At 45.1% G+C, this 18,981-nt stretch overlaps 1 protein-coding gene across 2 annotated transcripts in view; it reads left to right on the forward strand.

The window, feature by feature from the left end:
• LOC120031468 (phosphatidylinositol 4-phosphate 5-kinase type-1 beta-like) overlaps positions 1 to 18,981 on the forward strand; it is an 89,241-nt gene that overhangs the window by 44,873 nt on the left and 25,387 nt on the right. For both annotated transcript variants that reach the window (XM_038977356.1, XM_038977278.1), the window contains exons 5-7: positions 9,436 to 9,553; positions 11,585 to 11,737; positions 11,935 to 12,231. In XM_038977356.1, the coding sequence (XP_038833284.1) occupies positions 9,436 to 9,553; positions 11,585 to 11,737; positions 11,935 to 12,231 (568 nt within the window). The remainder of the gene's footprint in view (positions 1 to 9,435; positions 9,554 to 11,584; positions 11,738 to 11,934; positions 12,232 to 18,981) is intronic.

Consider the following 18,981-nt stretch of genomic DNA (forward strand, 5'->3'; position numbering starts at 1 on the left):
TGCTGAATGGGTGTAGACACAGAGGAGCTCTCCAGTACATGTACCAAAATATTCAAAGGCCATTTTCTCAAAAGTGATGTTACAAGTTATCAACTTTCAAAGCAGAATTCCTTTCCCATTGTTCCTCAACTGTAGTGTATGATATACCATTTTCTAGCTCTGAGTCTCTACTTTTATCTAATGTAAAAAAACACAATTTCAAATTTTGTTTCATAAGACCGAATCGAGCCGGTCAGTCACCAATGTGTCGGAGGAAACACTGTTCAACTGACGACCGAAGTTAGCCTGCAGGCGCCCAGCTCGCCACAAGGAGTCGCTAGAGTGCGATGAGCCAAGTAAAGACCCCCGGGCCAAACCCTCCCCTAACCCGGACGATGCTGGGCAAATTGTGCACCACCCTATGGGACTCCCGGTCACAGCCGGTTGTGACACAGCCTGGGATCGAACCCCAGGCTGTAGTGACGCCGCAACACTACGATGCAGTGCCTTAGACCTCTGTGCCACTCGGGAAGCACATACAAACTTTTTTAAATGATGTGGCATCTGTAAAGGACATGAACCGAACGTAGCTAGTCGAAGTTAGCTAGTCAATCAAGCCGAGACGTTAGAGTTGCTTTGCAGCTTCTGGTTTCATTTCCAAAATAAAAGTCTAGAGCTTGTTTTAGAACTGCATTCCATAACAACGTTACATCAGTAGATGGTGTAGTATAGGCTTGGGTCTTCAGCAAATGACTTGTGTTTGAATAATAAAGACACAGAATGTCTAGAATAACTGCCTGAGCTGCAAAACAGAAAGTAAATAGGATTTAGGATAGGCCTATTCCGCTATCTAAGTATGCCATGGTGTTGTTATTTATTGGCCTTATAATTGCATAATTTATTTTTATGGCTGCATAGTGCTACTGTGGTGATCATGTAACCTAATGAATCACACTTTTTCCAGGTTTTGGGAGCATGGACTTTTGACTATTGTATTAGTGAATTTCACTCTGAATGTAGGCTTGTTCTAGCTATTTGCGTTGCACAACCCCATCACGCAGAGGCTATATTCATATCAATAAATGAGACAAAACTAAATATTGATTAAGTCTTGGCTATAATCTGTCCTGAGCGAAATAGCCATTGGGTCCCAAATGGTCTGGACTTTTCCCTATCAGCCACTGCACATGCTTCTTCAACAATTGTGTTTAAAATGTATTTTGAGACTGTATTTAGAGGCATGTGAGCTCGGGTCTTTTTTTAAGGGAAGCCCTATAATAAAAAGTTATAAAACACAAATAGAGTTATACGATTATTACGCAAAGCACCAGTACCCAAAATGATAGCCTGAATTGCATTGCCTATAAGTTGAATGCCTATGTTTTTATTTGGATAGGCCTAAATTAAACATTTAAATTATTAAAGTGATTGGCTAAAGAACTTGTGAGAATTTAGATCATTTTGAATACACACATGGATATCAATAAACTAATGGATAAGACTTCTATTCCCTTTTGATTTAGTTCCTATTGCAACTGAGACAAATGACTGAATGGCTGACAGACTGACTGGATGAATTAAATGTTCAAATATATTGGAATGACGAGTTGCACGCATCATGCATGCTGTGCACTTTATTTGGCTAGTAGTCAAATAGGCCTACATTCGGGTATAATGACTCTATGGCTGCATTCCTCCAGAAAAGCACCCCTCAGCCTCAGAAGATGCCCTTCTGAAGGCGCATGGTGCTGCATGGCGATCTCAAGCTCTTCAACTGGGCAGCAGTGTCGTGATGGAGGGAATAGCCTATACGGAGGCTACCTAAGACCACTGCAACAGAGTTATTGTAAAGTGTGAGAATAAGCCTATGCCAGATTTAGCTTACGTTTAACCTCTCCCTTGTTCATTTCAAAGCCCATATGTTCATGAGATTCCTGGTAAATACTACTGGTCATGTTTCATTATTCCTGGTAGACACTACTGGTTATGTTTCATTATTCCTGGTAGATACTACTGGTTATGATTTATTATTCCTGGTAGATGCTACTGGTTATGTTTCATTATTCCTGGTAGATACTACTGGTTATGATTGCAGACAGAGCCCATAGAATGAGATGGTGCAATATTGAATTAGTCATATTTTGATAAGGTGCATGCATGGGGATGTTCACGTCACCCAGAGATATGCCCATGCTGTAGAGATACACCTAGCAGACTGAAACTTCACTGTTGTAGGCATAATACAGCTAGTGCTATCTAGACTCGCACTGGCAAACAAATCCAATACATTAGCTACCTAAATGTGAAGTAAACTCAACTGAGTAATAGAGAATGGAGACTTTTAACTTGAAAACGTGCATGATACCTCTTTCCAGTTTCCCTGACTTTTCTTATACTGTGTTATGTTTGAGCGCTCCTCACAGGCTGTTCGGTGAACATCTGTTTTTGTTGGTGAGATGAAACTGCCAAAACTCTAAAAGGTATTATTGTACGTCAGAATTGCAACACAAGATTTGTTCAAGCCTAAACTGTTCGTCCGTAATCGTAACATGGTGTTTGAATGTTCACTGGTGAAATTTTACGTTTCATGTTTCACACGTGGCTTTTCTTACGATCCTAACAATTTACATTTGGATTTTCTTAAGATCCTAGCGATACGTACGTTCAACCTTTTGGCAGCTATCTCGCTCCATAGCTTAGCCCCTGGTTGATTATCCCTTACGTTTAGTATAGTAATAATGAGTAGCAATTTACAATATGTTGTATCTACCTACGTATGCTTTCACACAAATACATGCTTTACAGCCTGAGTAGATGAATCCTAATAAGCCCTTTTAGAAACACTACAGCCTATGTTGGCGCTGCTGTGAAGTGACTCATTGACTTTCAGCAGTGAACCTGCAGTATGACTGAAGAGGGAACAGAGGTTGAGCTAGATCTGTCTGCTAGCTGAAATAGGAAAGCTTCATGTCTGGATCTCTCCATGAAACAAGGGAGGAGGCGTTCTCCTTCAACAGTAATGACTCACATAGAGGATTCATATCCCAAAGAATAAAAAAGAGGCTTCTATCATTTAACATGAGTGTGAATCAGCTAGTTGAAGTCATGGTGTATGGACTCTGTCAATCCAGTGGATTATATACCCCAAATCCCTGGAAATCAGTTTACTGCGTCTTTTAACGCCAGTGTGCAAAACATACTGCATGCCGTGTCGTGCCTGGCCCATCAAATTGTCTCTTTAATAATCACATCAGCAGCTTAAAGAAACACTTTACATAACCCCGAACACACCCAGGAATACACGCACCCATACACACACACACATGCGCACGCACACACACACACACACACACACACACACACACACACACACACACACACACACACACACATACACAAAACACACACACAAGTGTAAGAGATGACATTATTAGTGGCGTCAGATCACATCTCTTGGTATTAACAGATGAGCCAACGTCATGCACTGTTTGAGTAATCTTCTCGTCTATATCGCACATATTTCGCAAAAGATCTAGAGAATCTGTTACCGAATGACATTAAACAAACCTTTCCCCATATGAAAAACAGAAAATCGCCAGAGAATGTCATCCTCTTGATTGGTTGAGTTTTGTAAGCAAGTTTAAGAATTGATATTTGCTAATGGTCATGCCAGCCTCTTTCCCTTCCAAGCTCTGCGGAGACTAGGAAATGCTTTCTGTGTGTCCCTTTCCAAATGGCACATCAGGACATGCAAAGTCTGTCCTTCAATAGAAACTGTCAGATTTAACTCGCACTCTTGAGTTTCACATTTATTATGCTCATTTATTATGCTCATTTATTATGCTCATTTATTATGCTCATTTCAATATATACTGCAGGTTGAAGTGATTTTATGCAAATTATCCTACTTAACACAGGTGCAATAGCCATCCCAGAATGTTGAAATTAATTTGTTTAGCCAAACATACAGAGAGAGAACAATATGTTCTCATTGTCTCTTCATGGGCATCTTTTGACTGAGAGCGGCTGGTGACAATGACAACACTGGAGAGACCAGGTGTTTTAACCTCCACTAGAAGAGACAAAAGACTCTCCATGGAGGAAAAACAAACAGAACAAAATGAGTGTAGGAGGAAGCTTAAGCCATGACGTGGCTACAGGCATACAGTAACACAGTGGTTCCCAAACTGTGGGGCGTGAGGAGCCGCCGGGGGGGGGCGCGGGTTATTTTAAAAAATTTAAGGAACTCAGTCCGGCTTTAAACTTACTCTTGAAAGTTGTAGCATGCACGACAGCGCCAGCTGTTCTGGACGACCGTGTGGTAACGCTCTTGGTAGCCGATGTGAGCAAGACCTTTAAACAGGTCAACATTCACAAAGCCGCGGGGCCAAACCGATTACCAGGACGTGTACTCAAAGCATGCGCGGACCAACTGGCAAGTGTCTTCACTGACATTTTCAACCTCTCCCTGACTGAGTCTGTAATACCTACATGTTTCAAGCAGACCACCATAGTCCCTGTGCCCAAGGAAGCGAAAGTAACCTGCCTAAATGATTACTGCCCCGTAGCACTCACGTCGGTAGCCATGAAGTGCTTTGAAATGCTGGTCTTGGCTCACATCAACACCATCCTCCCGGATACCATAGACCCACTCCAATTCGCATACCGCCCAACAGATCCACAGATAACGCAATCTCAATCGCACTCCACACTTCCCTTTCCCACCTGGACAGAAGGAACACCTATATGAGAATGCTGGTCATTGACTACAGCTCCGCGTTCAACACCATAATGCCCATGAAGCTCATCCACTAAGCTAAGGACTCAAATAAACACCTCCATCTGCAACTGGATTCTGGACTTCCTGATGGGCCCCAGGTGGTAAGGGTAGGCAACAACACGTCTGCCACGGTGATCCCAGACACTGGGGCCCCTCAGGGGTGTGTACTTAGTCCCCTCTTGTACTCCCTGTTCACCCACGACTGCGTGACCAAACACAACTCCAACACCATCATTCATTTTGCTGACGACACAACAGTGGTATTAGGCCTGATCACCGACAACGATGAGACAGCCTATAGGGAGGAGGTCAGAGACCTGGCAGTGTGGTGCCAGGACAACAACCTCTTCCTCAATGTGAGCAAGACAAAGGATCTGATCGTGGACTACAGGAAAAGGCGGGCCGAACAGGCCCTCATTAATATCGACATGGCTGTAGTGGAGCGGGTCGAGAGTTTCAAGTTCCTTGGTGTCCACATCACCATTGAACTATCATGGTCCAAACACACCAAGACAGTCTTGAAGAGGGCACGACAACACCTTTTCCCCCCTAGGAGACTGAAAAGATTTGGCATGGGTCCCCAGATCCTCAAAAAGTTCTACAGCTGCACCATCGAGAGCATCCTGACCAGTTGCATCACCGCCTTACAGAGAGTAGTGTGTACGGCTCAGTACATCACTGGGGCCAAGCTTCCTGCCATCCAGGACCTGTATAATAGGCGGTGTCAGAGGAAAGCCCAGTCACCCAAGTCATAGACTGTTATCTCTGCTACCGCATGGCAAGTGGTACCGGAGTGCCAAGTCTAGGACCAAAAGGCTCCTTAACAGCTTTAACCCCCAAGCCATAAGACTGCTGAACAATTAATGAAATGGCCAACGGACTATTTACATTGACCTCCCCCACTGCGGGGGACGTGGGATGTTCCCCAATGCTGGAAGAGGGGCCCTGAGTGAAAAAGTTTGGGAACCCCTGCAGTAACAGAACAGCAGTAGTTTTTGATCAATCTCTCTTTCTCTCTCTCTTTCTTTCTCTGTCTACCTCTCTTCCTCCCCCCTCTCTCTCTCTCTCTCCCCTGTGAAAAACAGGGCAAGAGTGACTGACGCAGAGCTCTGAGAGGATCCTCCGGGATCCTCCTTCACTTCCCTCATCCACATTGGTTCCCTTAACTCATACTGTCAGGCTGTCGCTGGCGTTGGCGCCTGTACGTATCAGACAGATTTTCTGACTCTCACATTGTTTATCTGCTGTAACTTGTCTAGTGTTCTTTTCTCGAACAGTACTCTAGTTCTGCTCTGCGAGGATAAGACACTTTCATTGCTGTGTGCGTTTGTGTGCTCTTGGTTCTAATATGAGACTATACCGTTTCAGTCACAGCAGGCAGGCAGCACATAGCTCTGTGCAGCTGGAGGTCATTCTCTTTGCTACACACACACACACACACACACACACACACACACACACACACACACACACACACACACACACACACACACACACACACACACAGAGCGTGATTTTGTTCAGCAGTAGGCTGATGATCACACCTATTTATGTTGAGGCTGTAGCCTGTCCTGTTACTGAGTGGAAGCACTGGGGCACAGCTCAACATCTTCGGCAAATTGAGGGTTCAACAACCTAGTTTCGATAGCAGCTCGCTGTGGAGGTGCCCCTGAAAACGAAGCCTTTTTAACGCCCTTTTAATGGATTGAGATTTAGGGTGCAGTGCGTTGGCGTGTTGTTACAGGATCATCTGGAGCTAATCACCCAGTAAACCTCCTGTGTTCTGTTCCACCTGGCACGGCTACAGGTTCGTACCGAAACCGACTCAGTCTCTACGTGAGCCATGTCAGTCTCTCATAAAAGAAAGAGAAAGAAAGGAAAACAGAAATGTGGGTTATTTATTCTCTCTCTCTCTCTCTGAGTGGTTGTGTGTGTATCAGCAGTTAACCCCTTGCTGACCGGTTCCACTCAGAAGGCATGCCAGTGAGATGGGCCCTTAAGGTCATAGTCATTACCACCTCTCTATTATTACACTGTCATTATCACTGGGACAGGTAGATCAGAGGAGAATACACCATGGAGTTTCAATATGCAGCACTACCATATAGAATATCTATCATACTGTATGAGCAGGACCAGCTATTATCTGCATGATCTATTATCTATATGTTATTCTACACTCACATTACTTTTCATTTGAAATGATTTTCTACCATTCTTGTCTATTATGCCATAGCTTTTGTTTCGGATTCGCACTCTATACTCCAAGGCTGTTGCACCCTCCTCACCACAGCTCTTATGAATGCCCTGACACATCCTGCATTTGTGATCAGTCGTCATTGCTATCAGACAAAAGGCTACAGGACAAGCAAAGAAAGAGTGAAAGCCAGAGAGATGGAGGGAGAGAGAGAGAGATGGATGGAGGGAGAGAGAGAGAGATGGATGGAGGGAGAGAGAGAGAGATGGAGGGAGAGAGAGAGAGATGGAGGGAGAGAGAGAGAGATGGAGGGAGAGAGAGAGAGATGGAGGGAGAGAGAGAGAGATGGAGGGAGAGAGAGAGAGATGGAGGGAGAGAGATGGAGGGAGAGAGAGATGGAGAGAGAGTGAAAGATGGAGAGAAACTGAAGGGTGAAGCAAACACTGTCGTAATGTGTCCGTGTTGATTATGCATTTATTCAAACACAGAAACGACAACCGAGATTAATTAAGACACAACACACACACACACACACACACACACACACACACACACACACACACACTACCACTCAGGGTCCTGAATGAAAACGCATATAAAATCTAATTGTATTTGTCACATGCGCCATTGACAACTAGTGTAGACAGAGTAAAAGCAGCAAATGATGAGTGTAAAAGTGTGTGTGTGTGAGTAATGTATGTATGTATGTATGCATGTTTGCGTTGTATCTATGCGTGTGTGTGTTTATGTATTGTGTGTGCGCGTATGTAGTGGATGTGTGGGAGTGTCAACGTAGTGTGTATGTGTGTATATATTCATTCTAGTGAGTGTGCGTAGGGTCAGTGCAAGATAAGAGTCAGTCCAGATAATCTGTGTACCATTAATTTACTATTTAGCAGTCTGGCTATTTGGTTGTCTTCTGGCTTGAACGTTCGGAGCCTGTTGGTCCGAGAGCTGATGCTCCGGTACCGTTTGTTGGACGGTCGATGGCTTGGGTGGCTGGAGTCTTTGGCAATTTTTCGGGCCTTCATCTGACACCGCCTGACATAGAGGTCCTGGTTGGTAGGGAGCTTGACCCCGGTGATATACTGGGCCGTCCACACCACCCTGTAGAACTGCTTGAGGATCCGAGGGCCCATGTCAAATCTTTTCGGCCTCCCGAGGGGGAAGAGGTTCTGCCGTGCCCTCTTCACGACTTTGCAGGTGTGTGTGGACCATGTTAAGTCCTTAGTGAAGTGGATGCCAAGGAACTTGAAGCTCTCAACCCGCTCCACAAAAGCCCTGTCGATGTGGATGGGGGCGTTCCCTCCCCTCTTTCTCCTATAGTCCACGATCAGCTCCTTGGTCTTTCTGACGTTGAGGGAGAGGTTGTTGTCATGGCACCACACTGCTAAGTCTCTGACCTCCTCCCTATAGGCTGACTCATCTCTGTCGGTGATCAGGCCTACCACTGTTGTGTCATCAGCAAACTTAATGATGCAGTTGGAGTCGTGTGTGTGGCCATGCAGTCGTGGGTGAACAGGGAGTGCAGGAGGGGGCTAAGCACACACCCCTGAGAAGCCCCGTCTTGAGGGTCAGCGTGGCGTAAGTGTTGTTGCCTACCCTCACCGCCTGGGCACGGCCGTCAGGAAGTCCAGGATCCAGTTGCAGAGGGAGGGGTTCAGTCCAAGGGTCCCTAGCTTGGTGATGAGCTTGGAGGGGACTGTGTTGAATGCTGAGCTGTAGTCTATGAACAGCATTATCACATAGTTATTTCCCCTCTTGTCCAGGTGGGAGAGGGCAGTGTGAAGTGCAACTGAGTTTGCGTCATCTGTGGATCTGTTGGGGCGTTCTGCAAAATTTGAGTCGATCTAGTGTGTCTGGGATGATAGTGTTGATGTGCGTCATGACCAGCCTTTCAAAGCAGATAAATGACGGATGTGTTCGTGCTGTGGGCTCAAGGTGACTGCAGACTGCCGTCAGTGAGTCTGTGGAGAACCCCATGCCTTCTCTCTCTCTATGGACACAGATCTCATATCATAATGCTGGTCCCCTGTGTTACATGGTGTTGTATGGGTGTTGTTTAGGGTAATCAGAGGCATGCTCTCTCGCCAGGCTCTGGACTCTAAACAGGGCTGTGTGCCACTGGTTCATCTGGCTTTCCATGGGTAGCAGTACTTAGACATCCTCTAGCGATTTAAAAAAACAAAACTTTTACTGTTGAAAAGCGATATCCCGAGTATAAATACAGTATAGACACAGAGGTGTGTCGCGTTATTTCATGCCAGGATCCACTGAATGCTCTGACATGACGATCATCAGTTCTAGTTAAAGACAGTGCGTGATGTCTGTTTGCAGAATGTCCGTCTACGTCAGTGATAGTTTTTGTACCTTAGTAAACTGATGAACAGAAATTAGTCCAAACTCACTTGTTTCTGTATGTGGGGATATTGTAACTAACTGTTCTGTGTCTTTGTGTCCGGTGGGCCGTTTCCATCAGCGAGGGGAGCAACCTGACACCGGCTCACCACTACCCAGACTTCCGCTTCAAAACCTATGCCCCGCTGGCCTTCCGCTACTTCCGGGAGCTCTTCGGGATCAAACCAGATGACTACCTGGTAGGTCTAAACACTGCACCTGGTCCACACCAGGTACACACCAGGTACACACCTAGTCCACACCTGATTATGGATTGAGACACATGCCGTAGGTTACAGTTCATCCTACCTATCATGTAACTTTCACCAATCAACTCATTGGGATCAGTGGTGACTAAAGTGTATTGGAGTGTAACCAGAGTTTTATAGAGCAGTGGTTTTACCCTGTTCTACCTATCCAGCTGTGGAGGTGGAGATGGGGGTTGGGTTTGGGGGATGAGGTAATAGTCGTGCTAATTTCATTATGATGGGTTTAATTGCATCCCCTGCACATTTAAATGAAATCAGGCTATAATTTCCCAGAGGGTTGAGGTGGGTGGATGTGTGGCTGTGTGTGTGCGCGCGTGAGTGTGCGTGTATCAGCAGTTAACCCGTTGCTGACCAATCCCACTCAGAAGGCATGCCAGCGAGATGGGCCCTTCAGGTCATAGTCATTACCACCTCTCTATTATTACACTGTCATTATCACTGGGACAGGTAGATCAGAGGAGAATACATCATGGAGTTTCAATATGCAGCACTACCATATAGAATATCTATCATACTGTATGAGCAGGACCAGCTATTATCTGCATGATCTATTATCTATATGTTATTCTACACTCACATTACTTTTCATTTGAAATGATTTTCTACCATTCTTGTCTATTATGCCATAGCTTTTGTTTCGGATTCGCACTCTTTACTCCAAGGCTGTTGCACCCTCCTCACCACAGCTCTTATGAATGCCCTGACACATCCTGCATTTGTGATCAGTCATCATTGCTATCAGACAAAAGGCTACAGGACAAGCAAAGAAAGAGTGAAAGCCAGAGAGAGATGGAGAGAGAGGGAGAAAAACTGAAGGGCGAAGCAAGCACTGTCGTAATGTGTCCTTGTTGATTATGCATTTATTCAAACACAGAAACAACAACAGAGATTCATTTAGACCGAACACACACACACACACACACTACCACTCAGGGTCCTGAATGCAAATGCAGATAAATTGCGGATGTGTTCATGCTGTGGGCTCAACGTGACTGCAGACTGCCATCAGTCAGTGAGTCTGTAGAGAACCCCATGCCTTCTCTCTCTGTCTCGCTCTGTGTGTTTCTCTCTATTAGAACACACAGCTCTGTTTTACTGCATTATCATTAAACATCCACACTACTCCACCTTCACTGACTTCCCCTGGTCCTTTGATTTCCACACAGAGGGGGTTCTGTGTTAGAGCAGGGCTTTTATGTTCATTTGGAGAATAACACAACAGATGTTTTGGGAATGATTGTCGTCTACATGGGCTCTATTGCCAGAGGCCCATCTCATGTAAGCTAAACTGGAAATGTTCTTTTGTGCTTTGTCTGTGAAGGTTCAACTGATAAACACACACAAATGCTGGTGGAAACAGAATACATTCACCCTTGCCCTGAGGCGTATTGTATGGTCTTAGATAACCTCTGTGGAAGTAATAAAGCTGAATGTGTGGTTTGTAAAAGCTGAGTGCACAGAATCACGGAACGTACTATACTGATGCCACACCCTCAATGAACTATTGACCACCTGTCTACAACCAATCCCAGCGAAACAGACCTTTCACTCAGTTTGTGACGTGTGTGTGTGTGTGTGTGTGGAGGAGATGGGGTTTGTGTGTACACGCGTGTCTGCATGCGTGCGTGATAATGATATTCTGCACCATAAAAGCCGCACACGCATCTGTGAATGAATGAAACTGTATGTTTGTTTTCCAGACCACCCTTATTGGAATGCAACATAGTCCTTTTTTAACCACAGTAAACTGGTGAGGGGTTAGTAGTTTGTCCATGGTAGAGGTTGTGCTTTATAAATCAGTAGAGAACATTATTTCCCTGAGGATTAGGCAGCGAGTTCAATGACCATAGGAGTTGTCGAGCAGCACAAACAGATCTGGGACCTGTGGTTGTACAGGCACACTAAACCAATTTTGTTATTGTTTTTACAGGCATATTAAACCAGTTTTGTTTTTCTCCTCAGTACTCCATCTGTAATGAGCCTCTGATTGAGCTGTCCAACCCCGGGGCCAGCGGCTCGCTGTTCTACCTGACCAGCGATGACGAGTTTATCATCAAAACCGTCCAGCACAAAGAGGCTGAGTTTCTCCAGAAACTTCTCCCAGGTTACTACATGGTGAGTAACTCACTCAACCTAGTCTGCTTTTCCTTTATAGTGCACCACTTTTGACCAGGGCCCATAGTGCAGTTCTTTCGATAAAGACCCTATGTAGGGAATAGGTTGCCATTAAATGGACGCAGACCTGGACCCAGGCCTATTAAACAGAACCTATTGATCAACTAACTGTATTCCACCTCTCTCTCCACACGCAGAACCTGAACCAGAACCCACGCACCCTGCTGCCTAAGTTCTACGGCCTGTACTGCATCCAGTCTGGAGGCGTCAACATCCGGCTGGTGGTGATGAACAACGTGCTGCCGCGCTCCGTCAAGATGCACTACAAGTACGACCTGAAGGGCTCCACCTACAAGAGACGTGCCTCCAGGAAGGAGAGGGAGAAGGCCTGTCCCGTCTACAAGGACCTGGACTTCCAGGACATGCATGAAGGGCTCTACTTCGACGCTGACACCTACAATGCCTTGATGAAGACCCTGCAGAGAGACTGCCGGGTAGGTGTGGACTGGGACAGCTGTCTGTCTGTGTCGATCTCTATCTGTCTGGGTGCCTCAAGCTCCGACATTGCGATGGAACCTCGCAAAACTATGTTACGACACTGGCATGAGTACCAAGAAAAGTAGATTACATAGCTGGTTTGAATGTAATGCTACAATTCAAACTTGTTAGATCATCCCAGTATTACAAAGCATCTTAGCAAACACATGGTGGAAGCAGTTTTAACAACAAAACAGGAAATGCACATTCTTTCAGTATTGTATGCAGGTTATAGTGTCATTCTGGCTTTTCCGGTCATCCTACAAATGGAAAGGAGAAGAGCTATCAGATGAGATGGTCCTTGTGATAGCCCTATCTGTGCACTCATTTCTAAGTTCTGCTCTTTTCATCCCCACACACACTTTGGACTTAAATGGCCAAACTTCTTGTTATGTCACCCTTTGGACATTGGGTCAGATGCCAGAACTAGAGAAGGGCACAGATTGTATTTGGCATGGGAATCCAGTGAAGTACTGGGACTCATTCTGTCTATGGGAAATCAGCAACCTCTCCCCTTCACACAGGATACAGATGTGGGATCTTAATTTGATCACTCTTTTGTTGCTGAGAATTTTCCTGGAAATGCAAACTTCTAGTGTATTCAGCAGGAACTTCAAACTTGTAGTGTATTAAAGGTTTAAAAAGGCTTCTAAAGTTTGTCATTTCCAATTTAACATTTCAGACTTGATTTGCCTTAACCTGAAATGCATCAACCGCTAAATAAAATGTCCATTAATTATAATCCACATAATAATTCACATTTCCTGTTGCTGCAGAACTATTTTTCTGCTGTAGCAAACTTGCTCAAATTAAGATCCTACATCTGTTCTCTGCCACCTTAGTGCACACACTCAAATAGTATACACTACATACACGGCACACATGTACACTAATGCAAGTATGCACACACGCACATGCACCACACACACACACACTTCCACTCTTCCACTTCATACTCTGCCACATTGAATTTAAGCCAAGAACAGTGTGCTTGTGATTGTAGGGTTGGATGGTGTTTTTTGAGAAAGGAGACTGTGTCTTTCTGCAGTATTTGGCACTGGGATTGTGTGTTTCTACTGTGGGTTCATTGGGTGCTCTGTTTCAGTTCCATGACAGTTTTCCAAACATTGAGTGTGATTAAGAAATGTTCCCAGCAGCGTGAGAGAGAGAAAGTAAGAGAGAGCACAACTCTAAAGATAGGAGGCTGCATTCCTGTCTATTTCAGAGCAATAGCCAGATTGTCCTGTCTAATCTAGTGAAGTGGTGGGATCAGAGTTATTGTTTAACAGAACAATAGGAGCCAGGAGCTACTTTACCACTCCTAAAATGTACAAAGAACAAACAACACCATAACAAGTCAACTTAGAGAATCAAAGGGGTGCATATTGTAGTTTTTCCTTAGCACTACACAGCTGACTCAAATGAGCAAGTCATCAAACTTTGATTTGAATCAGCCGTGTAGCACTAAGGCTAAAAACTCAAATATGCATCCCTTTGGGTCCCCAGGGCCAGAACCACTGGTCTATGGCACTACTATATCTATCTCTGTTGTTATTCTGCTCTGTTCACACCTACACTACCTGTTGGTGGAAACAGGAAAAAACACATTAAAAAAACATCTAATGTATCATCAAAACATCATCAAAACATCATCAAAACATCAAATGTATTTTTATAGCCCTTCTTACATCAGCTGATATATCAAAGTGTTGTACAGAAACCCAGCCTAAAACTCCAATGCAGGTGTAGAAGCACGTGGCTAGGGAAAACTCCCTAGAAAGGCCAAAACCTAGGAAGAAACCTAGAGAGGAACCAGGCTATGAGGGGTGGCCAGTCCTCTGGCTGTGCCGGGTGGAGATTATAACAGAACATGGCCAAGATGTTCAAATGTTCATAAATGACCAGCATGGTCAAATAATAATAATCACAGTAGTTGTCGAGGGTGCAACAAGTCAGCACCTCAGGAGTAAATGTCAGTTGGCTTTTCATAGCCGATCATTGAGAGTATCTCTACCGCTCCTGCTGTCTCTAGAGAGTTGAAAACAGCATGTCTGGGACAGGTAGCACGTCCGGTGAACAGGTCAGGGTTCCATAGCCGCAGGCAGAACAGTTGAAACTGGAGCAGCAGCACGGCCAGGTGGACTGGGGACAGCAAGGAGTCATCATGCCAGGTAGTCCTGAGGCATGGTCCTAGGGCTCAGGTTCTCAGAGAGAGAGAAAGAAAGAGAGAACGAGAGAATTAGAGAGAGCATACTTAAATTCACACAGGACACCGGATAAGACAGGATAAATATTCCAGATATAACAGACTAACCCTAGCCCCCCGACACATAAACTACTGCAGCATAAATACTGGAGGCTGAGACAGGAGGGGTCAGGAGACACTGTGGCCCCATCCGATGATACCTCCGGACAGGGCCAAACAGGCAGGATATAACCCCACCCACTTTGCCAAAGCACAGCCCCCACACCACTAGAGTGATATCTTCAACCACCAACTTACCATCCTGAGACAAGGCCGAGTATAGCCCACAAAGATCTCCGCCACGGCACAACCCAAGGGGGGCGCCAACCCAGACAGGAAGACCACGTCAGCGACTCAACCCACTCAACTGATGCACCCCTCTTAGGGACGGCATGGAAGAGCACCAGTAAGCCAGTGACTCAGCCCCTGTAATAGGGTTAGAGGCAGAGAATACCAGTGGAGAGAGGGGAACCTGCCAGGCAGAGACAGCAAAGGCGGTTCGTTGCTCCAGAACCTTTCCGTTCACCTTCACACTCCTGGGCCAGACTACACTCAATCATAGGACCTACTAAAGAGATGAGTCTTCAATAAAGACTTAAAGGTTGAGAACGAGTCTGCGTCTCTCACATGGGTAGGCAGACCATTCCATAAAAATGGAGCTCTATAGGAGAAAGCCCTGCCTCCAGCTGCTTGCTTAGAAATTCTATGGACAACAAGGAGGCCTGCATCTTGTGACCGTAGCGTACGTGTAGGTATGTACGGCAGGACCAAATTGGAAAGATAGGTAGGAGCAAGCCCATGTAATGCTTTGTAGGTTAGCAGTAAAAAAATCAGCCCATGCCTTAACAGGAAGCCAGTGTAGAGAGGCAAGCACTGGAGTAATATGTTCAAATTTTTTGGTTCTAGTCAGGATTCTAGCAGCCGTATTTAGCACTAACTGAAGTTTATTTAGTGCTTTTCCGGGTAGCCGGAAAGTAGAGCATTGCAGTAGTCTAACCTAGAAGTTAAAAAAGCATGGATTATTTTTTCTGCATAATTTTTGGACAAAGTTTCTGATTTTTGAAATGTTACGTAGATGGAAAAAAGCTGTCCTTGAAACAGTCTTGATATGTTCGTCAAAAGAGAGATCAGGCTCCAGAGTAACGCCGAGGTCCTTCAGTTTTATGAGACAACGGTACAACCATCAAGATTAATTGTTAGATTCAGCAGACGATCTCTTTGTTTCTTGGGACCTAGAACAAGCATCTCTGTTTTGTCCGAGTTTAAAAGTAGAAAGTTTGCAGCCATCCACTTCCTTATGTCTGAAACACAGGCTTCCAGCGAGGGCAATTTTGGGGCTTCACCATGTTTCATTGAAATGTATAGCTGTGTGTCATCCGCATAGCAGTGAAAGTTAACATTATTTTCGAATGATATCCCCAAGAGGTAAAATATATAGTGAAAACAATAGTGGTCCTAAAACGGAACCTTGAGGAACACCGAAATTTACAGTTAATTTGTCAGAGGACAAACCATTCACAGAGACAAATTTACATCTTTCCGACAGATAAGATCTAAACCAGGCCAGAACTTGTCCGTGTAGACCAATTTGGGTTTCCAATCTCTCCAAAAGAATGTGGTGATCGATGGTATCAAAAGCAGCACTAAGGTCTTGGCGCACGAGGACAGATGCAGAGCCTCGGTCTGACGCCATTAAAAGGTCATTTACTACCTTCACAAGTGCAGTCTCAGTGCTATGATGGGGTCTAAAACCAGACTGAAGCATTTCTAAAATGTTAGAGAGGAATAGAAGATTCGATATAGGCCGATTAGTTTTTTATATTTTCTGGGTCAAGGTTTGGCTTTTTCAAGAGAGGCTTTATTACTGCTACTTTTAGTGAGTTTGGTACACATCCGGTGGATAGAGAGCCGTTTATTTTGTTCAACATAGGAGGGCCAAGCACAGGAAGAAGCTCTTTCAGTAGTTTAGTTGGAATAGGGTCCAGTATGCAGCTTGAAGGTTTAGAGGCCATGATTATTTTCATCGTTGTGTCAAGAGATATAGTACTAAAACACTTGAGTGTCTCCCTTGATCCTAGGTCCTGGCAGAGTTGTGCAGACTCAGGACAGCTGAGCTTTGGAGGAATACGCAGATTTAAAGGGGAGTCCGTAATTTGCTTTCTAGTGATCATGATCTTTTTCTCCAAGAAGTTCATGAATTTATTACTGCTGAAGTGAAAGCCGTCCTCTCTTGGGGAATGCTGCTTTTTAGTTAGCTTTGCGACAGTATCAAAAATAAATTTTGGATTGTTCTTATTTTCCTCAATTAAGTTGGATAAATAGGATGATCGAGCAGCAGTGAGGGCTCTTCGATACTGCACGGTACTGTCTTTCCAAGCTAGTCGGAAGACTTCCAGTTTGGTGTGGTGCCATTTCCGTTCCAATTTTCTGGAAGCTTGCTTCAGAGCTCGGGTATTTTCTGTATACCAGGGAGCTAGTTTCTTATGACAAATATTTTTTGTTTTTAGGGGTGCAATTGCATCTAGGGTATTGCGCAAGGTTAAATTTAGTTCCCCAGTTAGGTGGTTAACTGATTTTTGTGCTCTGACGTCCTTGGGTAGCCAGAGGGAGTCTGGAAGGGCATCAAGGAATCTTTGGGTTGTCTGAGAATTTATAGCACGACTTTTGATGCTCCTTGGTTGGGGTCTGAGCAGATTATTAGTTGCGATTGCAAACGTAATAAAATGGTGGTCCGATAGTCCACGGTTATGAGGAAAAACATTAAGATCCACAACATTTATTCCATGGGACTAAACTAGGTCCAGAGTATGACTGTGGCAGTGAGTAGGTAAAGAGATATGTTGGACAAAACCCACTGAGTCGATGATGGCTCCGAAAGCCTTTTGGAGTGGGTCTGTGAACTTTTCCATGTGAATATTAAAGTCACCAAAAATGTGAATATTTTCTGCTATGACTACAAGGTCCGATAGGAATTCAGGGAACTCAGTGAGGAACGCTGTATATGGCCCAGGAGGCCTGTAAACAGTAGCTATAAAAAGTGATTGGGTAGGCTGCATAGATTTCATGACTAGAAGCTCAAAAGACGAAAACGACTGGGGGTTTTTGTAAATTGAAATTGGCTATCGTAAATGTTAGCAACACCTCCGCCTTTGCGGGATGCACGGGGGATATGGTCGCTAGTGTAACCAGGAGGTGAGGCCTGATTTAACACAGTAAATTCATCAGGTTTAAGCCATGTTTCAGTCAGGCCAATCACATCAAGATTATGATCAGTGATTAGTTCATTGACTATAACTGCCTTTGAAGTGAGGGATCTAACATTAAGTAGCCCTATTTTGAGATGTGAGGTATCACGATCTCTTTCAATAATGGCAGGAATGGAGGAGCTCTTTATTCTAGTGAGATTGCTAAGGCGAACACCGCCATGTTTAGTTTTGCCCAACCTAGGATGAGGCACAGACACGGTCTCAATGGGGATAGCTGAGCTGACTACACTGACTGTGCTAGTGGCAGACTCCAATAAGCTGGCAGGCTGGCTAACAGCCTGCTGCCTGGCCTGCACACTATTTCATTGTGGAGCTAGGGGAGTTAGAGCCCTGTCTATCTTCGTAGATAAGATGAGAGCACCCCTCCAGCTAGGATGGAGTCCGTCACTCCTCAACAGGCCAGGCTTGGTCCTGTTTGTGGGTGAGTCCCAGAAAGAGGGCCAGTTATCTACAAATTCTATCTTTTGGGAGGGGCAGAAAGCAGTTTTCAACCAGCGATTGAGTTGTGAGAGACTGCTGTAGAGCTCATCACTCCCCCTAACTGGGAGGGGGCCAGAGACAATTACTCGATGCCGACACGTCTTTCTCGCTGATTTACGCGCTGAAGCTATGTTGCGCTTGGTGACCTCTGACTGTTTCATCCTAACATCGTTGGTGCCGACGTGGATAACAATATCTCTATACTCTTTACACCCGCCAGTTTTAGCCTTAGCCAGCACCATCTTCAGATTAGCCTTAACGTCGGTAGCCCTGCCCCCTGGTAAACAGTGTATGATTTCTGGATGATTCGTTTTAAGTCTAATACTGCGGGTAATGGAGTTGCCAATGACTAGGGTTTTCAATTTGTCAGAGCTAATGGTGGGAGCTGTCGGCTGCTCAGACCCCGTAACGGGAGGAGTAGAGACCAGAGAAGGCTCGGCCCCTGACTCCGACTCGCTGCTTAATGGGGAGAACCGGTTGAAAGTTTCTCTCGGCTGAATGAGCAACACCAGTTGAGCATTCCTACAGCATTTCCCTCCAGAAGCCATGAGAAAGTTGTCCAGCTGCGGGGACCGTGCGAGGGGATTTATACTGACGTTACTATCTGTACATACCGGTGGCACAGACGCTGTTTCATCCTTTCCTACACTGAAATTACCCTTGCCTAACAATTAAGTCTGAAGCTGGGCTTGCAGCACAACTATCCTCACTGTAAG

This window comes from Salvelinus namaycush, chromosome 1 (assembly GCF_016432855.1).
Source record: "Salvelinus namaycush isolate Seneca chromosome 1, SaNama_1.0, whole genome shotgun sequence".
Taxonomy (NCBI): Eukaryota; Metazoa; Chordata; class Actinopteri; order Salmoniformes; family Salmonidae; genus Salvelinus; species Salvelinus namaycush.